General features: G+C 36.0%; 1 protein-coding gene across 1 annotated transcript in view; it reads right to left on the reverse strand.

Moving 5' to 3' along the window:
• C1H2orf73 (chromosome 1 C2orf73 homolog) overlaps positions 1 to 26,798 on the reverse strand; it is a 56,235-nt gene that overhangs the window by 19,343 nt on the left and 10,094 nt on the right. The window contains exons 2-3 of the mRNA XM_007476821.3: positions 24,410 to 24,629; positions 31 to 184 (exon numbers count right to left, since the gene is read on the reverse strand). Coding sequence (XP_007476883.1) covers positions 31 to 184; positions 24,410 to 24,629 — 374 coding nt within the window. The remainder of the gene's footprint in view (positions 1 to 30; positions 185 to 24,409; positions 24,630 to 26,798) is intronic.

Consider the following 26,798-nt stretch of genomic DNA (forward strand, 5'->3'; position numbering starts at 1 on the left):
AAAATAATATTTTATCATTGCTTTTCTTACCTATGCCACAAGCAGGCTTTTGTTTACTGCTGTATTTGGTTGGCAAAACCAACTGACAAGCTGGTACTTTGAAATCATTTCTTTGGGTAGTCTGGGTATCATAAGCTGGAACACAGTGATGTTCCACAATTGTTCTTTGTGTCCACCAATCCTCCTTTATAGAAAAATGCAAATAATTAGATACTATAGTACACAGTTATAGATATTTCTCGTCATTAAGTGGGTGCTCAATAAGTGTTTACTGATGATAATTAAAGTTATGGTAAGACTAATTTAGGCATAGTTGCATTTCTAAAATTTAAGAATATATCCCCACTCCATTCCATGAAAAAGACACACTGAAATACTGTCTAGTGTTTGGATGAAACAAAAGATGGCAAATTACTCATGGACTGATAATCTGACAGAAAATTTATTAATAAGTGAACTTGTACTATGTGGCAAAGTGCACATTTGACTTTGTTTTGTAGTAAGATTCCAGGTTATATCAATATAAGAATCAGTACCTAGAACATTTTGAAATCTGACAAATTAATGCTATAATAATTTTATGATAATACATAATAATAATCTTCTTGCTTTATATATCTCCTATGCTTTGGTGCTACAAGTAATGGTTTTATTTTAAGGGTACATTTTCCCAAGATTTCCATTTTTGTTCTAAAAGCTAATATAAACAGTTGATACAAGGAGGACTGATACTTAACCATTCTGATGATTTCATCTTTCAGAAGACAGAGGAAGCTATGAGAACTGCAACTCAGAATAAAATTCAATCCAAAATTTGGTTGATGATGTGGAAATGATTGTTGGATTGAATTAAACTGAATTCTTCAATTGAAATGAGTTCTTTTCTGAGAACAGTATAACTCAGACTTTTAATTGTTTTGACAGCATTTAAAGAGAATCCTTTTAGCCAGAAGCAAATCTGTTTGTCTTGGACTTTCACAATAATTTGTTTGTATTCATCATATTCTAATTCTGATTATGATTATTTGTTATGTGTGTGCATCTTATTTCCACTACTAGAATTTGAGTTCTATTGAAGGCAGAAATTATGGTTTTAGAGGCTTAGCTCAGAATGCCTTCTACAAAACAAGCACTGAATCAATGAACTTATCTTGGGGAAAAACAATGATTCTATGTGTATAATCATGATAACAAAAGATAGGGATTCTGATCATATGCAGAAAAAAAGAGTTCTTAAGGTCCAAATTAAAGTCCTGTTTTTTATTTATAGACTTATTTTGCATAAACATGTTTATGTACATGTTGTGCTCTCGTAGAAGGTGAACTCCATGAAAATAGGGACTGTTTTATTTCTGGTTTCTTTATCCTCAGAGCAACTAGCATTGTGTCTGGCACATAGAAGGCACCTAAGAATATTTGTTGCTTGATTGATAAGACCTAAGTGAGATACCATCATTTCCCAGTTCTCCTCTTCTCTAACCTTCTGTATCTCTTTTGTTAACTCCTCATTCATGTTGGGAATCTACATTTCTGTCTCTCATTGCTCTAAATCTTGCTAACACCTGTTTTCAACATCTACAAAAATAATTCTATGGTATTTCTCCTTAATGCTTTTTTTTGGGCTACTATTATTGCATATGAAACAGAATTCAACTGATAGTCAGTGTTTGAAACTTTAGGATTCCTTTTAATTCAAATATTATAACTTGTTCAAGTCATTCCCCAAATCTTTTCTACCACAAAAAGAGCTGCTATAAATATTTGTATACATTTGGGTCATTTTATTAGTGATTTAGAACATTTCCTCATACTCTCATATGATTATTGATAGCTTGAATTTCTTACTCTTAAAATTGCTTTATTTATATCCTTTGACCATTTATCAGTTGGGGAATGACTCATAAATTTGACTCCATTTCTGATATAGTTTAGAAATGAGACTTTTATCAGAGAAACTTGCTGCAAAGATTTTTTTCTCCAATATTTTGCTTTTCTTCTAAGTTCAAATGCATGGGGTTTGTTTGGGAAAATCTTTTATATTTTACGTATTCAAAAGTATCCATTTTAGCTCTTGTGAACTGTGTTACCTCATGTTGGGTCATGAACTCTTCCTCCATTCATAGATCTGATTGGGAATATCTTTCATATTCCATTAGTATGCTTGTGACATCATTCCCTATGTCTAACTCATCTACTTGTTTTGAGTTTATCTTGGTAAATGGTGTATGAGGGTGGTTTATGTCTAGTTTCTGCCAAACCATTTTTCAGTCTTCCCAACAGTTTTTTTTTTAAATAATTGAAGTCTTTGGGTTTATCAAATAGTAAATCAATGCACTCATTTATGCACTTTTACGATCTGTTCTGTGGAAAGGAAACAAGACTGACAGTCAGTGGGGGAAGGGACAATTGGGAGTGGCAGTTGGGTCTTATGACTAGCACTTCCTTTCTGCCGGAGTTTTAGTTCCTTCCTGATGTGGGAGGAGAGAGGAGCTTGTTCAGCCCAGTCTGGTATGGTGTGCCTCTTCTTGGTTCAGCCCGAAGATTCAGGCCCAATCACTTCTGAAAGGTCAGACCTGTTCTTGTTTGCTTTCTGTCTACTGCTAAGATTCTGAATTAGACAAAGCGAGGACTGATATAGAGTAGAAGGTAGTGGGAGAAAACCTCTGCCAGCCTCTGGGCCTGGCCTCAACTCTGAAGCTAAGGAAAAAACTCCAATCCCAACTGGTTAATAAACTTGATATTATTTGAATTCTCTGTCAGATAAATGGACTATTTTTTCTGGGCATAGAGGGAGCTGAACTTCAGTTCAGTCATTCCGGGATAAACAGTCCTTATTGGACCCCTGCTGCTTCCTCTCAGCAGGGGGCATCTCTCTCCTTTGCTTCACTGAGCAATATTTCTTCTCTCCCTTCAACTCCTCCATACAAACCTCCAGTTATCTCCCTTTTTTCAATTCCCCCATTTCTCTTTTCTCAATAAATATTACAGTTCTACTGATCAAAACACTCTATTTCTTATCCAGTTCCAAATTGTTTTGATAATTATAGATTGATAGTATAGTTTGGGGGCAGCTAGGAGATGTAATGGATAGAATACCATACTAGGCTTGGAGTCAGGAAGACTCATCTTCCTGAGTTCAAATTTAGCCCCAGATACTTACTGGATCGGTGACCCTGGGCAATTCACTTTAAACCTGTTTGCTTCACTTTCCTCATTTGTCAAATGAAAGAAGGAAATGGTAAACCACTCCAGTATCTTTCACAAGAAAACTCTAAATGGGGTGATGAAGAATCACACACAATTGAAATGATTGAACAACAAAAGTATAATTTGAGATCTGGTGCTGCTAGGTCTCTTTCCCTTCCATTCCCCCCCCCCCCCATTAATTCTATTGATTTTATTGATCTCTTGTTCTTCCAGATGAATTTTATTATTTTTAGCTCTATGAAGTAAATGTTTAGTTGTTTGATTGGCATGACAATAAATAAATAATTTAAGTAGTATTGTCATTTTTATTATATTGGGTCTGCCTAACCACAAGCAATTGTTTTTCTGGTTGTGTAGGTCTGCCTTTATTTGTGTAGAGTGTTTTGTAAGTGTGTTCATATAGCTCCTATGTGGGTCTTGGCAGGTTGAGCATATTATACTGCTTATTGCTCTGTTAAGAGGAATTTCTTTTTCTACCTTTTCTGATGGATTCTGTTGGTAATAAACAAAAATGCGGATGATTTGTGTGGGTTTATTTTATATCCTACAATCCTTAAAATGCTTAATTGTTTCATTTAGTCTTTAAATTGACTCTCTACAGTTTTCTAAATAAATCACTATATCATCTGTGTGATATTTTTGTTTCTTCATTCAAATTTTATTGCTTCAAACACAAACTGAGTAATAGTAATAATGATAATGGGCATCCTTGCTTCATCTCTGATCTTACTAAGAAGGCTTATCCTCATTATAAATGATGCTTGCTCTTGGTTTTAGATAGATACTACTTATTACTTTAAGGAAAACTATATTTTTCAAAACCTTTTTCTGAATCTATTGAAATAACCATACATTTTTGTTGTTTTTGTTGTTATGGTCAGTGATGCTTATAGTTTTCCTGATATTAAATCATCCTTGAATTGCTAATATAAATACAGTCTAACCATAGTGTGATAATTTGTGATAGCTTGTTATAATCTCCTTAGTAATATTTTATTTAATATTTTGCATTAATATTCTTTAGGGAAATTAGTCTATAGTTTTTTATGTTTTAATTTCCTGATTTAGGCATAAAGAACATATTTGTATTACAGAAGGAATTCAATAGGACTATTTTTTCAAACAGTTTATATTTTATTAGAACTAATCATTCTTTAAATGTTTGGTAGAATTTGCCTATAAGTTTGTAGCATACCAGACATGTTGGTATCTGGGAAGTATGATTGATGTATTGATATTGTATTACCAGACACATGGTCAGACCTCTTGATAGTCATTGTATGGAAAGGGACAGGCCGAAGCACTAGCAAAGGACGGGCTAATTCATGGGCTGGGCCTTGACAGGGGCCATGCTGCTGCAGGGCCACGCTGCCTCGGCTTGGACTACATTCATTAGCATAGCGCAGTTCGATCAGCTCAGACTACACTCATTTGCAAACCATGGGTTGGATTAATCCCCACCTCTTTGATATCATCATTGTTAATTCAACCAGTGTTAAAACCTATGTCATGCTATGTATTCGTTGATCCACATTTCTAAATTCTTCAATAAATACTGGAGAATTAGTGTGAAACTCTTTCAAGCTCTCTTGCTTTTACTCTTCCTCTCTTCCTCTGTTCCCTCCTCTCCTCTTACTCTCTTGCTTCATTATATCTCTTTCATTGCACCGTTGTCGCCCCCAGTGCCTCCTATTGCTATAGGGATACCAAGGAGTTGAGACTCCTCACCTTTTCTAGAGATACTGTTGCCCCCAAAGCAGACTCTCTTGTCTAGGAGTATCAAGGGGTTGATACTCCCCACCTATTCTCTTAATCCTTTTATTTCCTTGGAGTTCACGTTACTCCCAATGTGTTTCTACTTTTGTCTTTGAGTCATTAATATTCTCCCATTTCCTTAGCCTCCTCTCCCCACCTCAGGTTATTACCCACAGATAAATGTTGTAGGACTCCCGTGGGGGGTCACTATAAAGTTAGATTCTGAGATAAACTTCTTTGGTGGGTCATTTATGGCTTATTCTACTCAGTATTCTAGCTCCTGTTCTATTCACCTGGACAATTTATATTTTTGTAAATATTCATCCATTTCATCCAGATAGTCAATTTTATTGGCATATATTGGCATATACAACTGGGCAAAATAGCTCCTAGTAACCACTTTTATTTCTTACACTGATTATGAATTCACATTTTTCAGTTTTTTAATACTGGTAAGGTTTTTTTTTTTGTTTTGTTTTTTTTAATCAAATTTGCCAATGACATCTAAAAAAAAAATCATCTCCTAGGCCTATTTGTAAGATACTGCTCCAGCCCCTATTTTTAACTCTGAGTGGATTCTGGTTTTTAATCCATTCAGCTATCCTCTTCCATCTAATGGATTAATTCACCTATTCATATGCACAATTATGATTGTTAACTGTATATTTTCCTCCAGGCAATGAAGTTACTCAGGTTTTGAGAACTACAGAGTCATTAAGGAGGCAGAGCCAAAGAGAGGCCTAAAGAAAAAGGGAGAATTTGCTGAATAGTCTACTTATGTTAAACAAAATATGGGTATGGTCAGTTTTGCTAGGTAGGTTATTCTTGGTTATAATCCTTGATCCTTTGCTTTCTAAAATATCATATTCCAAGCTCTCCATTTCTTTTGCTGCTAAATCTTGTTTGATACTATGGCTCCACAATATTTGAATTCCTTTGTTCCTTGTTCCTTGAAGAACTTTTTCCTTGACTTGGGAGCTCTGGATTTTGATTATAATATTCCCAAGAGTTTTCATTTGGGGGTTTCTTTCAGAAGATCTGTTGGATTTTTAAAAAATTTCTACCTTGCCTTCTGGTTCTCAAATATCCAAATAGTTTTCCCTAGTAATTTCTTTAAATAGGATGTCTAAACTTTTAAACTTTATCTCTTCTCTGTCTGTTTCTAGATCAGTTACTTTTCCTATTTCATATATTCATTTCTTCTTTTTTCCTTTCTTTGTCTATCTTGTCTTTATCATTTTTTAATGTCTCATGAAATAATTAGTTTTCATTTGACCATTTCTAATTTTCAAAGTTTTATTCTTCCATCCATTTTTCTTCCTTCTTCTTTCTTGTCTTTATTTTATTCTTTCTTAATGTCTCACAGAGTCATTAGCTTCCATTTAAGCATTTCTAATTTCCAAGGAATGATTTTCTAAAACAAGGTTTTCTAGCTTTCTTACCAAGCTATTAATTTTCATAATTTTCTTCCATAGCTCTCATTTATTTTCCCATTGTTTCTTATACAACCACGCTTATTTATTTTAATCTTTTTTATTCTTTTTATATCCCTTACTTTAACTCTGCCAAGAAGTCTTGTTGGGTTTGTGTTCAATCTATATTAGTCATTGAGGCTTTGCTTGGAGATGTTTTCAGGCCATTGTCTTCTATATTTGTGTCTTAAACTTCCCTGTCACCACAGTATTTCCTTTTATGATTGGGTTCTTTTTTTTCTTTGGTTTTGCTTATTCTTCAAGCTTACTTCTTACTTCTTGCCTTTGGGCTTTCTTTCTTCCTTTTTTTAAAGTACTGGACTCTGCTTTACTTCTAGGAGTGATGTCTCATCTAAGCTTCTGTCCTTTATGTCCTTTGGCTGTTTCCATAGCTCAGTCTGGGTCCCTGAAAGTTTTCAGTGTTCTCAAAATGTGTGATCCAGGGAGAAGTCTGTTTACTATCCTCCTTGTCTAAGTTCTGTGATTTCTTGACTCAGGTTTGAGTCTGTTGGCTTGTGTAAGGATGAGGTTCATGGTAGACTTCATTGTTAGCCTCCTGGTTGGCTATGCAGGTTCAAAGCAACTTAGCTGTTGGCTTTTCTTTGGCTTGAGATTCCTGCCCCAGTTATTCCACTCTAGGTTTAGATGCTAGGCTAAAGGTTGGAATTGAGTCACTGTTTTGCTCTTTGGCTCTGAGCCACACAATTATATTTTTAGAAATTGTTCTATGTTCGGTACTCAGGTCTTGTGAGCACTCATGATTGCTCATCTCTTCCCTGGATCTAAGACCATGGGATTAGTTAATAGGTGACAGAGATATCAGATGGCACCCAGTCCTGCTTTCACAGTTAGGTCAGGGGTCTTCGGGGGTCTCTTTCTGTGGGCTCTGTCTTGGCTCCCTCTTTGTCCCCGAATGATGGAATGTTCTGACTGCTGTTGCCCCACCTACCATCAAGATCATGGCCAGCCCCACCACAGCATCCAAAGGTCTCTCTATCTTCCTAAGTTGCTTTAAGCTGGAAAAATGACTGATGCTGATTTTTCTTGGCTTTCCCAATCAGAATTTGGTCTGGATGTTCTTCAGGTAGTTGTGGAAGAGGTGTGCTGAGTAAGCTAAGCAAAAATACTTTTTATTCTGCCATCTTGACTTTGTACCCCTCTCTTAGTTATTTTTGCCTCTTCCTCTCATAATCTTATTCAATCGAGTCAGCAAGTCCTATCACTTTTACTTCCACATATCTCTAATATCTACCCTTTCTCACTATTCTCATTGTTAGCAGGTCTCTATTACCTCCAGGTAGACTACTGGAATCTTTTAACAGGTTTTCCTTCCTCTATTTTCTCCTGTCTCCAATTTATTTTTCATATATGTCATTCACTAAACAATGATTGATTAAGGCCTTTCTATGTACCAGACCCTGTACTAAGCACTGGGGATATGAAGTAGAGGGGAACCATGGTCCCTGCCCTGCAGTCACATTCTAAGATGGAAACAACACGCAGACAAGTATGTACATACAAGACACACACAGGGTAATGGGGGTCAGTTGCAGAGAGAAGTCACCAACAGTGGGGGCCAAGGAGTGGTGGTGGGAGGAGGACAATCAAGAAAGGCCTCTTGCCGCTGAGGAGATTTTAACTAAGTTTTGAAATGAGCCAAGGAGGCCAAAGGGTAGAGATGAGAAGGGAAAGAAGCTACCTATCACTCATCATGGAGAAAAGCCAGCGAGAAAGCATGGAGCCAGGAGCTGAAATGTGTGTAATGTTGGGTAAGCTAGCATCACTAGATTGTAGAGAATCGGAGGGTAGGAAAGAAGACTAGGAAGACAGGAAGGGCTACATAAAAGCCAAAAAGGAGATTCTTTTATTTAGCCCTTGAGATAATAACTGGAATTATTGAGAGGGTGACACAGTCAGTCTATACTTTAGGAAGACCTTCAGCAGTGGAGTGAAAGATGGACAAGAATGAGGCGAGACTTAGGTCAGGGTTCCAGACCAGAAGTCTACTGCAGGAGTCCAGGCATGAAGAGATGGGGGTCTATAGCAGCTGTATAAGAGGAAAGAAGGAACAAGATGAGAGATATTGTGAAAGTGGCAATGGCAGGACTTGGTAATGCATTTGACAGGTGGGGGTGAATGTGAGAAGTTGGGGATGACACCTTGGGTTTGAGCAGGAGTGACTGGGAAGATGGTGACATCCTTGACAGCAGAGTTTTTAAAGGCATAAATAAGGTCACCTCTCTTCTCCAAATCAAAAATTTTCAGGGGCTTCCTCTTGCCCACCAAATCAATTCCTTTGGTTTGTATTCCAAGTCTTGCACTGTCTGGTAAGGGCCTGCCTTTCTGATTTTACCTCATATTCCTGGCCTTGGTGCTCTCTACACTCAAACCAAAATGGCAGCTCAATATGGCCCAAATGGGGAAATTTGATTAACTTCTGGGGTCCCTGGTTTCCTTACCTCTAAAATTAATGGTTTAGGCTGGATGATCTGTAAGGTGCTTAAGCTGTCTTCGAGGAAGAACTCCACCTAAGGCACTCAAATTCTAATTCTAACTCGGCAATTCATAGACACAGCTTATTTCCACAACTAGATAGAGAGCCCTTCAAAGGCAGGGATTGTAGGTCCTATGTAGGACACATGGGTTTTTCTTCTTTCTGGAAAAAGGCAACAGGCAATGTCTTACAACTTATCTACCCAGGAACATATTATGGTGGGAGGGAAATTCCATACTACTAATTATATTCACAAAGTCTTCCTACATTTTCATATTTTAAAACCAGAATTATTTTAAATAATGGTTGTTAAAGCTTTGGCCTAATCTTTGGGGATTCACATGTTTAAAATGGTTTTGACCTGGGGCAACTAAGCAGCTCAGTGGATGGAGAGCCAAATTAGGAATCGGGAGGACCTGGATTCAAATGTGGCCTTAGACACTTCATTGCTATGTGACTCTAGACAAATCACTTCACCCCAACTTTTTTTTTTTTAGTGGCATATGCATATTGTTACAGTGAGAAAATTTCAGACACTCCTTTTCACCTTACCCATTGTAAGGATGATATTAGAAAATAAGTATTATTTTATTAGTTTGGGGATAAGAAGTAAAGTGGCTACTTGAGAAAGAACTGGAGTTTGAAGCAGAGCATGTTGATTTCAGATGTTGACAGTTATAACTGTTTTTCTGTGTCAATTACTCTCTCTGGCAGTTGGGAGTTGCTCTCTGGCAGTTGGCAGAGACACACATACTCAGAGACTCTCTCAGGGCTGGAGGTGGTAACATCTTTGCCTCTCTCTGACTGAGGGAAAAATCTGAAGAGTTTAGTGTTTTGTTTTTTTTCCAACTTGGGTAACACTACTGAATATCTATTGTGGTTTTAAAGATTGTTTAACTCTGAGAAGATCAAAGAAAAACCTGATCTTTGGTTTGGACTCTGAGTCTATTAGACTCAGAGTCCTAATTTGGTTCTTGTTGAGATTCAACTAGCTAGTCTTCACTGTTTTATAATTTGAAGGTGAAGTTAAGAATTATAAAGATAATAGTGGTAGTTTTTATTTAGATAGTATAAATTTGGGTTAGTCAGATCAGGGAGGATTAATATAGCCTGTGAAACACAGGAGAAGTGGTTCCTTGTGGAACCAGGGAGTTTATTTGGGTGGTAGAATCCCTTAGAATTAGAAATACCATTTTATCCTTATATATGTCAATAAATACTTTATTTCTATAAGAGTCTCTTTAGCATCCTTGTGTCTGGCCCAGAAGGGAAGTTCATATTTGAGCTTCATTTCATCACTGAGTATACTTTTGATTACATTTATCAAAAGTATCTGAACAGTTTTGAACCTATATTGAACAGTTTTTCCATCTAAATATTTTATTATTATAACTCACTAATTTATTTTTACACCATCAAAAACCACTTTAATATAATAAATTACCTTCTGTCTTAGGACAATGATTATCAGTTCTAAGATAGAAGAGAGATAAGTTCTAAAGAATGAAAGTTAATGATGTGCCCAGGGTCATACAGCTAAGAAGTGTCTGAGGCCACATTTGAATGCAGGTCTTCCTGACTCTAGGTCCAGAACTCTATCCACTGAGTTCCCTAGCAACCCCATAACATCATTTTGATTTTAGATATTCCTTTTAGTTTTTTTCTAATACTCTGATGAGTCAGATTTATTGTTTGTCATTGTGTCTCCCTTATCTGTTCCTTAATTCTAAATATTTTACACATCTAAAATAGAATTGACTCACTCTGCTTTTATCATTGATTTACAAGTCAACTGTAGATATAATATATATTTCCATCATTTATTATAAATTTAATATAGCCCATAACACAATCAAATGAACTATAGCATATATCTTAGAATTAAAAACTAAAATCTGAACTATTTATTTTTGGCTAAATAGAAACAAAATTTGATATAATTTAACAAAAAAAATTTTAACTCTAATACATTTCTAAATCCATCTCTGTACTTAAAAGGCTCCATAGGTTTCAAATGTTTAGGTATTTTAGCCAGTACAAAATTGTGAGGGCTTTTTTCATTTGGTTACTAAGTAACTAGGTAGTCTAAAAGTGTGACTATTTTCGGTACTCATCTCTTTGGCTTGTAGGCAAGAATGCTTTTCAAAGGCTACTTATAAAGTACATTTATTTTTACACAAACTCCTCAAAGTCTATGTTGCAAATGCCCATTTCTTGCCTCCAAACAGGAGCTTTAATTTTATAATTAAAGAGTATTTCATCTTCCTATTTTTCCAATGCTTCCTTTTTTTTTTCCCTGGAGAAATCCACTGATCATGATTGATGTCCCCTTAGAATTTAAAACTATCTCTCTTCTTGACATATTTAGTATTCCTTCCTTGCTGTAGTGTTGGGATTTAACAATAACAACAACAAGTATGTTTAAGAGAGCTAAATTTTCAGTTTTCTCCTTTTGGGGTCCTGTAGATACTTTCTACAGATGAAATTATTGAGGTTTTTTGGATAATGCTAGGCAGTTTTTAAAACTTATTTTCTAGAATAAAAATCAGACTTTACTTTTTTCTAAAAGTACTGAGATTGAGAGGAAGAGCCAAGATGATAGGATAGCAAGGAGAACAACAAGCAAGTCCTATACCCCACATTTATCTCATACATATTGAGAAAATATATTTGACCAAGTCTTTTGGGGAAATTCTAGAAAAAAAATAACACGATTTTTTTCAAACTGTGGTTGGCAAAGGAAGGCAAACCAAAAAAAAATCAGAATATAGGAACAGGAGACTAGTCAGGCATAGTGATGTGAACATGGGGAAAGACAGTGCAACAGGGCAAGAAGGGGTCTCAGATACAGCACCCTTGTGAATGATGCAGAAATGGGTTTCAACTGGCAGTTTACAATACAGTTCCGGATCACAGATTCAAGGATGACTGAGCAAGAAGACCTACTCCTAAAACTGACATTTCAGGGTAAGGAGAGGTGGAGGTCCCACTGAGCATGGAGCAAATGCAGAAGCAAATAAGCAGCAGCTATTATGGTCCTGGCCCCAGGAATAGAGAAGGATCTCAGTTCCACTCTCCATCCCATCATTAAAAAAAGGGCAGGGGAGTGGTTGACACCTGAATCTTACTTTCATCTAGGGTGGTCAAAGGAGGGAAGCATATACATACATTTTGGTACAGGGATGAATTTTGATCAGTAGGGAAGCAGAAAGGAAAGTGGGGATGGGAATTGGGTGGGGAGAAATAAGAGAGAAGGTAGATTAAAGGAGAGATTTAGTCCTAAGTAAAACAAACTCAATTGGCAAATGGCTGAAAAAGCTATGATATATAAATGTGATAGAATGTTACTATACTACAAGAAATGCTGAAGGGATTGGTTTGAGAGAAACCTGGGAATGCTTGCCTGAACTGAAGCAGAAAGAAGTAAACAGAATCAGAACAATTTGCATAATAATAATATTGTAAAGTCAATCATCTTTGGAAGACTTAGAAACTCTGAACAATGCAATGACCAGTCAGACTCATGATGAAATATGCCAACTACTTCCTCACAGAGAGGGAAATGGACTTAAAATATAGATTGAGCCAACTATTATTTGGACATTGCTACTTAAGAATTTGTTTAACTATACATGTTTTGAAAATAGAGGCTTTGTTTTTCCTTTCTTTTTCAAGATTAGGGGTAGGGTGGGAAGCAGTAAGAGGGAGAGAAAGCAAATCTTCATTGATTAAAAATCTAATTCAAAAAATGTTTTAAAAATATAATTATTGGGGTCAGTAATTTTAAAGTCATTGAATTTTAGCCTGTCTCTGTATTTGTGATTTTATTTTTCTCATTAGTGTTTTTTTTAGGCTAATTTTTCTACATTCATCATCACTGTCTATAATTTTGGTTTCAGTTATAATCAACTGATGGTTGGTTGTTACAGTTGATTTTTTCAGATTTTTTTTGTTTCCTCCAAATTTCCATTTTAGTTTCCATTTCTCTTGTGATCTTTAAATGTTCACAAACTTTTCAGTTATTTGTCCTTGTAATTTTCTTTTTGATTGAATTTTCTTTTTTTTTATTATATGTAGAAATAATTTTTTTATTTGTTTTCTGACATTTTGAGATTCAGATTCCCTCCCTTCCTTCTCTCCAGGCAGTAAATGGTCTGATATAGATTATATCAGGATTTTCATGCAATATTTATTTTTATATTGGCCATATCATGACTGAAGACATATCTCAGATACAAGAAAACTAATAAAGAAAATAAAGTGAAGGATGTCCTATTTTGATCTGCAGTGAGATTCCAATAGCTCCTTCTTTGGCTGTGGATAGTGTTTTTTTTTTTTTGTTTGTTTGTTTGTTTTAACTTGAGTCCCTTGGGGTTATCTTGGAATCTTTGTTTTTCTGAAAATAGTTTAGTCCTTCACACTTGAGCATCATACAACATTTTTGATATGGTATATAGTGTCCTCTTGGTTTTGCTCATATCACTTTATAGTATTTCATACAAGTCTTCCAAGGTTTTTCTGAACTCATCCTGTTTATCAGTTCTTATGTCACAATAGTTTTCCATTACAACTATATTCTATAGCTTATTCAGTTTTCAATTCTTTGTCACTATAAAAAGAGCTGCTAAAAATATTTTCATACAAGTTAGTCTTTTCCCCCGATCTCTGATCTCTTTGGGAATTAGACTCATTAATGATATTGCTGAGTCAACAGGTACATGTAGTTTTATAGCTTTTTGGGCATCATTCCACATTGCTCTCCAAAATGGTTGTATCAGTTCACATTTCCATCAATAGTAAATGAGTGACCCAATTTCCCCCCCTTTTAATTTTTTTAACTTATTTTAATTACTGCCTATTTTCTTTAAAATATATCACTCACCCATTTGAGAACTTATGGTAACTATCCTTTGCTGTATCTTTTTCCATCTGTGATTCTTTAGGTACTTTTGCTACTTTATCCCATGGCATTGAAAAAAATTATAGTAATGTTCTTGACTTTTGTCATTTTCCCATTTTGGCAAATTATTATCCAAAACCCACCACGTCCCAAACAGAATCCATTGTCTTTCCTCCAAAACCATCCTTTTTCTCTGATGTCCTTATTATTTTCACTACCTTCCCAATTACTCAGGTTTGAAACCTTAGTCTCCACTCTTACCATGCATCCCGCAAATCAAACAGTCAAATCTTATAATTTATACTTTCACAAAACATTTCATGTAAGTCTCTCCATTACTCACACAGCTGTCACCCTGGTGGTGGCCCTCACTCCCTCTTGAGTGGTCTATTACAATAGCTTTCTAGTTTTTCTCCCTACCACTATCTTTCTTCTACTTAGTTCCTAAAGGACAGGTCAGACCATGTCACTTACCTTCTACAATAAACTTCAGGGGCTCCGTATGACCTCAAAAATAAAATATAAAAACTTCTGATTGAATTTGAAAGCCTTTCATAACTTGATCTCTTCCTAACTTTACAGTTTTTTTATTTTTTACTCCCTTCTACCTACTCGATGATCCTTGTATTTCCTGTCTCTCTGCCTTTGCAGTGACCATCTCCCATCTCTGCCTCTTAGAGTTCCTGTCTTTCTTCAAGATTCAACTGCTATTTTTACAAGATGGTTTTCCTGATCCCCCTAACCCATAGTGGTGAACCTATGGCACATGTTCCAGGCAGGGCCCTCTTTGTGGGCACATGTGCCATCGCCCTTGCCCCAGTATAATTTGTTACCAGAAAGCCAGAAGGGCATGGCTGTGCTCCCCCCCTCACTCCCTCCCCCAGGACATTCCTCACTTTATCCACTCTTCTGTCCAGCAGCCCAATGGCAGTGCTTCCTCCCTCCCCTGTCTAGAGTAATGGGGATGAGGGAGGAAGTTTGGCATTTAGTCTCTAAAAGGTTCTCCATCACTGTCTTAGACTAAAGGTAAAGACTTACCTTATAAATTCCTTCCATATATGATGTATGCTATTTTGCATGTAACTATATAAATTTACATGTTGCTTTTCACTTTAGAATATAAGATCCCTGAGGGCAGAGACTGTATTTGCTTTTCTTTTTATCTTCAGGCCTCAATAAATGCTTGTTAATTGATCAGTTGGTGGAGAAATGCTAGGGAAGAAGTCACCATTTTTTTCTTCTCTAGAGTGTTTCTATTTTTTTTCTACTTCTTGGTGAATATAAGAATCTGGTTCTCTTACAACTTTTCATTTACTCTTCTTGAATGGAAAAGCCAGCATGTTGCCCTTCTAAAAGCAGTTTATTTTAAAAAAACAAATAAACAGGTAGTATTTATTTTTCTTAAAATACTTTTGATAGCAAGCTGGATTGGCCTGAAGATTCTAACATTTACTTTGCAACTCAATCCTTTCTATTCATCTTAACTCTAATGGTCAATCTATTCAATGCATTACTTTGATGTCTGAAGTTATTAATTTAGCTTTCTAATATAGAGCTAAAGAAACTTCAGGATAATGTCAATGAAAATATTTAAACTTGGATTTTGGAAGATATTATTGTTCTGCTTGGATTAAAATCAGTTCTATTTCAGTGGTATAGACCTTGACTTAACAATACTAATTTAAACAAATGAAAGATAATTTTCTAATAGTTATCTCAAGAGAACCTGCAAGAAACTTATGCAAAATAACCCGAGTTGCCTTTGTAAATGTCTGATGACTGATATTTATTTATTTATTTTTCTTAAAACCCTTACCAATACTGTATATTGGTTCCAAGGCAGAAGAACAGTAAGGACTAGGCAATGGGGGTTAAGTGCTTTGCCCAGGGTCACACAGCTGGGAAGTGTCTGAAGCCAGATTTGCAATAGGACCTCCCATCTCCAGGCCTGGCTCTCAAAGACAATTGATATTTAAAGTACATTTTATTTAAGAATTTTTAAAAGAAAAGAGTGGTTCCACATTCACATACAATTCTGTATTTGTTTTATGACAAAACTAGTTGACTTTATCAGTCTTAGTAGATCTAAAAGAAAAGCCTGCCATTTAACCACTTAGTCAAACAAAATCTCGACTAACCTTAATTTGCATTTCTCTTTTCTCTTTGAGAATCTGAAAGAGAAATGTGAGAAAGGCATAGGATTCCTAGCTATGCTCTAATTAATTGGGACTCAGAAATCTATGCTCAGCCCTATGTCATTTAAAACTTTTTTGAATGACTTTCATTTATTATTATTATTATTATTATATATTATATATATAATATAATATATTATAATATAGTATTAGTATTAGTATTAGTATTAGTATTAGTATTAGTATTAGTATTAGTATTAGGGTGGTATGGCATCCCAAACATTCAAAGGAGAATGCATCGTGTGCCCAGTGTATTGGCATACCTTGGAACAAGAACCCCTACTAATGGATGGCCTACTTAGCAAACTTGCAGATGACACAAGACTGGTTAGGATACACTCACTGTATGTTATTCATAACTTAAAAAGACACTGATAGGGGAGAACATCAGGCAGAATCAAATCCCTCCCTACTCTAATCCTATATTCCCATGAAATATGATAAAATTAAAGAGGAATATATATAAAGTTGTGTAGGGCTTAGAGAAAATCAATCTGATTACAAGGTGGGGTGGCTTGGCTAGTAGACGATGGTTTGTCTAAAATGTGGCTGGGAATTTTAATGAACTATGAACTTTTAATGAATCCATAAAGGCAGTTAGGTGGCCCAAGGGACAGAGTAAAAGAATTAAAATCAGGAAGATGAATTCAAGTCCAGTCTGAGACACTTAAAAGCCACTTCATATCTGTTTCAGTTTCTGCATCTGTGAAAATGAAGATAATAACAGTACCTACTTTGATTGTTTTTAATAATAAAATGAAATATTTGTAGTGTTTTAACAAACTTTAAGGCACTATATAAATTCTAGCTATTATTAGCTATACTAATGGAATATGACAGCCACAAAAGCTTATGAAATCTTAGGCTGACTTAAAGAAAGGCATATACAATATGCAGGACTAGGGGGGTAATAGTTCCACTGTTCCCCTTCTAATAGTTATCTCAAGAAAAACTGCAAGAAACTCATATAAAATAACCTAAGAGTTACCTTTGTAAATGTCTGATAATTGATATTTAAAGTGGATTTCATTTAAGAGTTTTTAAATGAAAAGAGTGGTTTCACAATCACATAAAATTCTGTATTTGTTTTATGACAAAACTTGATTTTATCAGTTTAAGCAGATCTACATCTAGAGTAATATTTTCAGTTCTGGTCACCATACTTTAGGGGGGTCATAGATAAGCTACAGTTGTCCAGAGAAGGGTAAACATTATGCTAAAGAGATCATAAGGAATTGGGGGAAATCTAATCTGGATTAGAGAAGATGGGAGTAGATGGGCAAAATCATTTAAGTATTTGAGGGGCTGTTTAGTTTCCACTGGGGAAGAGCAATTAGACTTTGTTCTGTTTATTCCCTCAGGGCAGAACTAGAAACAATGAATGCCAATTAAAACAGACAAATTTAGGCTTAATGTAAGAAAAAACTTCCAAAAGTGAAATAGGCTGTCTCCAGCAATAAGGTGTTTTCCTTTACAAAGTTTTTTGGGATATGATATAATAAGTATCATTCCTTAGGCACATGTTGGTCTAGGTAGCCTCTTTCTTTTCAGCTCCAAGCTTCTGTAACTATTTGAAATATGTTTTTCTATTTCAAATATCATTATGGAACTACATAATAATTTGCTTTTTCATAAAACTTTAAAATTTATGACATAATCTACCTGGCAAGACATTATCGAAGTCTCCCAATGGTCCTGTGACATGGAAAATAAAGTTAGTATTATTTCTATCCTGAAGAAGAGGAAACTGACACTTCAGTGATTTATATTCTAACTCATACATACTTGCATTTCTTGTGATATTCTCATCCAAATCCTCCCATTAGTCCTATACAAAGAGGTCTACTGAAATGGGGCTTCCTTGAATCTTATTTCATGTTTCCGGGAAGCCAATAGCATGTGTAGAGTGTCTACTCTTTCTTGCTTTGGTTATCTATTTTCTGGTCATTATTTTTATATATATAAATTTTTCCCCCAAACACATGTAGATACAATTTTAATAATTGTCTTCTGATATTTTACAATCCATTCTTTCCTTTTTTCTCACCCCTTCCTCCTCCCTGAGATGGCAAGTAATATAATATAGGCTATAGATGTATTATCACATAATACATATTTCCATATTCATCATGTTGTGGAAGAAGACCCCTATCATTTATACTAGAAAAAAATTTCATGAAGGAAATAAAGAATTGTATACTTCAATCTGCATTCAGACTCCATTGTGACAGAGGCTGGCACTAGAGAAAAGTGCCAGTCTGGAGAGTATGTGAAATTGATCACCTCAACAGGGGAGGGGCTCCAGGAGTGGAATCTGGAAGGAGGAGAAGACTCTGGTGGGGGAGAGCAGTGAATCTCTCGGTCTTGAGACCTCAAAGAGAGAAGGTGAGAAAAAGACTTTCTCCTGAGGGTTACCCATTTTTCCTGCTGGTGACTGGAAATCTTTCCCCCCAACATTTCTCAATTGAAGGGACCTTCTGAAGAGAAACCTGAGTAGACTCTACCTCAGCTCCTGTTGCCCAGGGTGTAGTCAACCTGCCTTTCTCTCAGGGGGCTCAGGCTGCCAAGGGCTGAATTCCCCCCAAACTCGTGGAGGAAGGGAAAAGGGTTTAGATAGACAGGGACCCCCTTTTCCCATTTTCCTTTTCCCATTCTTCCCTGCCCGTTATTCCTTTTGTATTACCTGATTGAGTTAACATTAAAAGTTATCTGTTCCCCAAGCTGAGTGTGAGTGAACCAAAGGGATCAAGGGGAGACCTTTTTGGTCTCAAGTAGTGGAGGGGGAACAAGAGGGACAAGAGTGAATTGAGGAAAGCAGCTTTAGCTAAGGAGGGAAGGCAGAAGGGGGGAAATCTTCAAACCCCCTCTCCTCTCTCTGAGTCAACCCTAAATATCAGCTGTCTCCCCTATACCCCACTTTGAGAAGGGGGGGTCTCCTCTCTTTCCCTCTCTCCATACCAAAAGTTCAAACTTCCCTCCCTTTTATTTTTTTTAAGACACCATCAGTTCTTTTTTTTAAAAATTAAAACCCTTACCACCTTCTATCTTGGAGTCAATTGGCTCCAAGGCAGAAGAGTGGTAAGGGCGAGGCAATGGGGGTTAAGTGACTTCCACAGGGTCATACAGCTAGGAAATATCTGAGGTCACATTTGAACCCAGGACCCTCCCATCTCTAGACCTGGCTCTCAATCCACTAAGACACCTAGCTGCCTCCTTTTTTCTTTCTTTTTTTTAAAGAAGCAACTTAAGATCATTAAAATCAACATTTAATATCCCAAAGGCAACCCAACCTGCTTTTTATCCTGTCTAATTCCGTGTTACTCATTGTCCATTTGTAATGTCAAGATAAATAACTACACCCATACTGAAAGATGAGCTCTATACGTTGTCTATCCAACCGCATCAAAGTTCAGACAATAAGTATTTATCACTGTCTTTTGTTTCCTCTGTAGACAGTTAGGTAAGACTTTTGAATCATTCTAGATTTCATTGAGGAGGCTGTTCAAAGTTTCAGAGCTTAATGGAATCAGAACAATATTATCTACAAATAACAGTATTTGAAGGACCTCACAATCCTTCTAAAACTCTTCAGCTTGAAATCTATGCTGAACCTTTTCCATTTCACATGTGTGCACACCTTTAGTGAGTCTATGACTAACTTTTTTATGTCTTGCTTGAAACTGAGGATTATCAAAGTTATCATTACTATCCTATCTTTCAATGAATCTTATATGATTTTGACATATATCTAGCTTGTTAGAGAAAAGTCTTTAGATTGCATTTTTCTATAGCAAATCTAATACTTTTTTATAGTCAGCAAATGGTCAGCTGTGGGATCTTGTAGAATTTACATTTTTCAATTAACTATGATGATAAAATTGTGTTCTACTGTGGAATATCACTATCAAAATCTTACCTTTTACCATCATTAAGGATATGTTAGATGTGTATAAAATAAAAGTTTTATATGGATGGGGGGAAAGTACCAATGGTTACTGATATTTTCTTGATAACTTTTTTTTGGCTACCAACTAGATGAAAAACAATTTTTTGGATCTTTGCTATACTTCCTTCCTTAGACACCATGAAAATAGATCTCATGTTAAGATTGTGTCAACTCTAACATGAACCCTTTCCATATATGCTTGGTCTGTTCCAGCTTATTTCTTTCTATTTATTTTTTCAGGGCCATTTCTATTAGCTTAAGAAATATATCCAGAACAATGATGTTAGAATCTAAATGGGGAAGCTCCATTTTACCAGATGGCAAAAAGAGTTGGTTATTAAATCTATTATCTTTTCTATTTTTCATCATTATATTTTCATCTCTTTCATCATTTTCTGTCTTTTATATTTATCCTTAAATGTTTCTGGGTTTTAGTTGAGTCTTTCACTGAGCTTTCTTTATACTTGTCTTTTCATTCCATTATTTTATTTTTTTTATAGTGGTCATAATCTTATTTACAAAGGTGATTAGTAAACCCATTTTTCCTTCCTCCCTTCTTTTCCTTCCTTCCATCCATCTTTGTGAGATTTCATGAATTAGTTTATATTCTAGATTTCCCTTGTGCTTGATTGCCATTTATATTCACTTAGCAAGGAGATCAAGTGTTTGCTGAATAAAATGTTTTTAAAAACTCTTTTGATATCTTTATAGCATTAGGCTTAAATAATTCATCTCTCCAATAAAAATTATTATAATAAATGTCAATGTCCACAGTAGTTGAAATTGCCTATCACAAAACCATGGACAAGGAGATTGGCTAATCATGTAGTAAGAAAAAAAGAATAACAGTTAGATGGATAGCCCCAACAGTTGAACTTGTACCCACATAATGTTTTGATGTGTTTTTTTTTAAAGCCCTACCTTCCATCTTGGAATTAATACTGTGTATTGGTTCCAAGGCAGAAGAGTGGTAAAGGCTAAGCAATGGGGGTTAAGTGACTTGCCCAGGGTCACATAGCTGGGAAGTGTCTGAGGCCAGATTTAAACCTAGGACCTCCCTTGTCTAGTCCTGGCTCTCAATCCACTGAGTCATCCAGCTGCCCCTCCTCCCCATAATGTTTTTAGAAAGAAATAATGACATTTACATATCAGTTTAAAGTTTGAAAATCACTTTACATATATCTTATTTGAGACTCACAACATCTCTGTGAAGTAGTTATTATACATATAAACATTTTAAAGGTGAGGAAACTAAAGCTTGTAAAGATTAAATGACTTGTTCATAGTCAATATAACTAGTAAGTTAGACAATAAGACTTGAACTCAGGTCTTCCTGATTATAAGGCTAGCACAATATATGTTATACCAAAATGCCTCTATACTCCCATTTTTATGTCTAGAACCCAAGTTTCTCTTCTGAACTACAACCTTGTCATCATTTTAATTTTTTCATTTTCATTATTAACAAGGAAAATATCAACAAACAAACATTTCCATATACAAAGAAGAGAAAAAGAGAACAGCAACAGAAAACTGTGAATCGCTACTTAAATCAGTTTGGATATTTTCTTTTTTCTATTTCTTTTTTGTTCTTTTTTCTTAGTATATTATAAGGATGATATTAGAAAATAAGTATTGTTTTATTAGTTTAGAGATAAGTAGAGAAGCTGGTTTGAGAAAGAATTGAAGTTTGAAGTCGAGCTGAGAGAGCATGTCAATTTCAAATGTTGACAGTTATAACTTTTTCTGTGTCAATTACTCTCTCTGGCAGTTGGCAGTTGGTCTCTGGCAGTTGGCAGAGTCACACACTAAGAGATTGCTTCTCAGGGCTGGAGGAGGTAACATCTTTGCCTCGCTGTCTGAAGGAAAGACCTGAAAGAGTTTAGTGTTTTCTTTTTCCAACTTGGGAAACATTATTGAATATCTATTTCTGTCTTCATAAATTGGTTTATATCTGAGAAGACCAAAGAAAGACCTGGTCTTTGGTTTGTGATTTTTGTTGAGATTCAACCAGTTAGCCTTTGTTATTTTATAAGTGTAAGGCGAAGTTAAGAATTATAAGGATAATAGTAGTAGTTTTATTTAGAATAGTATAAATTTGGGTTAGTCAGATCAAGGAGGATTAGTGTAGCCTATGAAACATAGGAGAAGAGGTTCCTTGTGGAACCAGGGAGTTTATTTGGATAGAGTTAGTATCCCTTAGAATTAGAAGTCCTTTTTGTCCTTATATATTTCAACAAATATTTTAGTTGGCCCTGAAGGGAATTTCATATTTGAGCTTCACTTCACTTTATCACTGAAGATACTTTTGATTCTGAACAGTTTTGAGCCTGTATTGGCACAGTTTTCCCAACTATTTTTATAAGTCACCATTATTATTTTTACAATATTTCAATGTAACAGTATAGTTCCAATACAATTCATTTAAAAATGATGCTCTTCTTTCTTTCTTTCTTTCTATCATTCTTTCTTTCTTTCTTTCTTTCTTTCTTTCTTTCTTTCTTTCTTTCTTTCTTTCTTTCTTTCTTTCTTTCTTTCTTTCTTTCTTTCTTTCTTTCTTTCTTTCTTTCTTTCTTTCTTTCTTTCTTTCTTTCTTTCTTTCTTTCTTTCTTTCTTTCTTTCTTTCTTTCTTTCTTTCTTTCTTTCTTTCTTTCTTTCTTTCTTTCTTTCTTTCTTTCTTTCTTTCTTTCTTTCTTTCTTTCTTTCTTTCTTTCTTTCTTTCTTTCTTTCTCTCTCTCTCTTTCTTTTTCTTTCTCCTCTTAGGCTTCCTTATACTTGAATGCACGCCCTTTTTACCCCTTTCATGTTGTTGTTGTCATGGAGTCATTTCAGTCATGTCTGACTCTTTGGGGTCCCATTTGGGGGTTTGGGGGCAAAGGTACAGTAACGACGTGCCATTTCCTTCTCCAGCTTACTTTAAAGATGAGGAAATGGAAGCACACAGGGTTGTGACTTGCTCAGGATCACATAGCTCTACATGTCTGAGGCTGGATCTGAACTCTGGTCTTCCTGACTCCAGACGTGGGGCTCTCACTGCCCCAAAGCACGGTTCAAACATCAATTCCTGCATGAGACCTTTCCTTATCCCACTAATTACCAAAATTATTTTGCTCATCTTATCTGCGGACGTAATGAAATTCCTCCTCAGATGAGCTCCTTGAAATCTAGGCATGTTTCATTTTTGCCTCCCCATGTCCGCGCATAGCAAGCCTTTGATATGGAGGGACCGTCTATCTGTGCCCCATCTGGCACAGCGGGAACCTGTGGCTTGGGTTGGACCTACTCCTAAGGGGAAGGTCAGATTGAAAACAACAGTGTGTCCCAAGGCTGAAGATGGCAAGAACATGCCTGTCGGCTTCTAGAGACTTTACAGAGAGTCAAGGGAGAAAAGGAGGACTTACTGGAAGAGTTTCTCCTCTCACAATCCTCCACTTGGGAAGAACAAACTGAGGAGTGATCAGAGGAGGGGGCTATCCATCACTCACACAAGGAGCAACCACGATAGATGGGAAGCAGCAGGAAAGTAAGAACGGAAGCTCTCCCCAGCAATAGAACGGTGAACAGAAAGACATCCCGAGGTAAATCCTCGTGGGAGCCCTGTACCTACCTAACTGGAGACTTTCTTAGAGGTAATAAATAAACGAAGCTTGGAGAAAGCTGCTAAATCCAACCCTGGGCTTCCATGGAACCTCCAATGGGACTTGAGTCTCACTACCTAGAATGTGTCCAAAAGCTACTGGGTCTGGCCATGTCTAAAGACTGGCTTTGAGGGGATCAGATCTGAGAGAAGGCTGTGGTCTACGGAACCTGCCCGCAGAGTGTTCATGTGAATATATTTTGATGGTATCTCTTTCACTTCTTTGGTCATTGGCAAAGCAATTCCTTTACATTGAATTGAAATACTATAGACCAGCACTGGAGAGGACATAGTTTTACTGTTGTGGTAGTGCCTTGAACCAAGAATCTAACTACATAAATAGCTGGTGGCACAGTAGATAGAGCACTGGGTCTGGAGTCAGGAGACCTGAGTTCAAGTCCAGCTTCTGACACCTCCTAGAATTGTAATCCTAGCAAAGTCACTTCTTGGGCCAATGAGTTGAGCAGTCATACTCACAAAAAGGACTCGGCTGAGATCCAGGAGTAGCTCTCCAAGAAGAATAGAGAGCATGGTGCTCTCTCCAAGTGCCTCCAGCATTGAGTGGAGCATTAGGGCACCCCAATGTGCCCCACCAGCAGGGTGTGTGAGCTCGGCATCATCAATTAGAAAGTCAAGTAACAGGACAGGTAGTCCCTGATGGTCTGAGCAGTTCCATTAGGTATGATGTGAACATGAAATGGAATTATTCTGTATAACAACTTCTGAATCTAGGTCTATTGCTGTACATAACGTGTACATGACATTATCCCCCCTTTGAAGGCAATGATTAACATCGAACCTACCTGAATACCTCTCATATCTGGGTTCTCTATGTAGCACACTGGCTCATTATAGGATCTTGCATTAGTTCTTATAAATTTGGCATACATTACATGTGGTCTCCTGACAAATGTATTTTCTGAATGTTGCTCTGCTTTTTCAGGTTCTTTTTCAGATTTATCATTTTCTTTTTTCTCTACTATATCTGGCAAATGAACATCTGATGTTTTTAAATTATCTGTTCTGTAAAAAAAATCCATTTATACCAATTAGTATTCTAATATTCACTGATATTTTGATAATCATATAAAATACTATGCAAATTCATAACTGATTTCAGCTAATCCCTTTGTTACCAGAGGCAGGGATTACAATGGAAAGGGGACTGAATCTGGTGTTAGGAGGGACCTAAATCCTGCATTTCTCTACCTGTATGATCCTAGGGGTAAATGACTGCTTTAAACTTCTATAAAAATGGAGATAAGAAGACCCAAACTGTTTATCTCACAGCAATATTGGGGGTAAATAAAATAATATATGTAAAGTGCTTTGTAAAGTAAATCTTAAAGTAGGATTTAGATTATCATGAAAATAGTTTTGGTTGACTGGAATGTTAAAAATGCTTATTTAAAAAGCAAAACTAGGGGGCAGCTGGATAGCTCCGTGGATTGAGAGCCAGGCTCAGAGACGGGAAGTCCTGGGTTCAAATTTGACCTCAAACATTTCCTAGCTGTGTGACCTTGGGCGAGTCATTTAACCCCTATTGCCTAGCCCTTACCACTCTTCTGCCTTGGAACCAATACATTGGTTAAGGGTTTAATAAAAAGCAAAACTAAAAGAATTGGAACTGACAATGCCTTCTCATTGTAATTTTTCAAGACTTTATGGAGATTTTTATTTATAGCAATGAAAAAAATGGTAAGATCATACTGCTGGACTCAAGAATTTATATCTAGTCATTCAAAGTCTGATCAAAGTCTGATCAAATAATTTGAACTGACATTGCCAGTAATGTGACCATGAATCAGTCAGTTCATGTCTCTAGGTCTTAATCTTATATGTAAAATGGGAACAGTGATAATTATTCTGTATCTCTCATAAAGAATCTGTAAGGAAAATGCTTTGTAAATATTAAAACCACTATATATAAATGTAAGTTAATATTATCTTTACATATATCTACCTAGAAAAAAAATTTTCAAGGTCAATTTAAAGAGCAAGGTGGTAGAAAAACTAAAGAAAAGCCAATCAAATACTTTGATCTTTTCTAGAAGGGGAAATACTGGTGCTATCGTTATGCATGAATCAAATTATTTATTATCATTTAATGTTTTTTAAAAGATCACCTAACTATTAAAGTCTATATGTGACTTACACAATGATCAAATTGTACCCAGGCTATCAGTAAAATGAAAGAATGCACTTAAGTAGTGTTTAAAAATATAATATGAAAGAATAATTGGGATATAAAGTGCTTTACAAACCTTAAGTTTCATATAAATGTTAGTTATTATTTCTTCTTTCCAAGATTTTTAGGTAATGTTATGAAAAAGAGATTATAAAAGGATATGATGATTATAATTATTATTATAGCATTCTCTCTGAGCTCACTCTTTCAACTCACACTGGCACTGACATGTTAGGTTACCCAAAGGACAACTTATATTTTGTGTTCTAGGTTGTGCCCAGTGGGTCACTATGCCCCTACTGGTATGCTTCTCATTTGCAATTGGCCAGTAGTCTCTTCTTAGAAAAAAATTTTTTTTCTCAAATGGCACAGCAAGAACAGTTGTCATAAAGTCTTTTTAACCAAAGCCTAGTGCACATTATTCCATATGTATGGGCACAGTCTATGAAGGGGAAGATTGGACATCACTGAAAGCAGTGGCTGACTCTGAGCTGATTTTGCTCATTCCAGAGTCATGTATTTACCTGATGGCACTCCTCATAGTTTCACTAGCCTCCTCTATGGACTTTGAATTATTATGTAAACTAGCATATGTAACTCTTTTTGGAGGCTGAGCTTCCCCATTGTATTTAGCTTTGCTCCATTCTCCCCATCTTGGGTACCCCTGCACCCTAGTGCTAAGTATGAGACCGGATTGCAATCTTCAGCCTTGATTAAAGATCCTTTATTATTGCTTCTTTGGTAGTTCTCTTTAATTCAGATTCACATATTTGCAGGTCCTACAAAGATTCAAAATTCTGCCTGCCTAGCCACCACTTTTGATCTTGTGTTCCAATGGATTCAGTTTGGTGGGTCAGTCTGCGTTAGCAAACTTTTAAATTTCTGAACTTGTTCTCTTTTTGGCTAAGTTTGTTCCTTGACTGAGGGTTTGGTAAAAGACCCATAGGTCATTTGAGGCCCATTCTGACAAGATCTCCCTTAAAAAAGGGATGGCTTCCGGATTT

This window comes from Monodelphis domestica, chromosome 1 (assembly GCF_027887165.1).
Source record: "Monodelphis domestica isolate mMonDom1 chromosome 1, mMonDom1.pri, whole genome shotgun sequence".
Lineage (NCBI taxonomy): Eukaryota > Metazoa > Chordata > Mammalia > Didelphimorphia > Didelphidae > Monodelphis > Monodelphis domestica.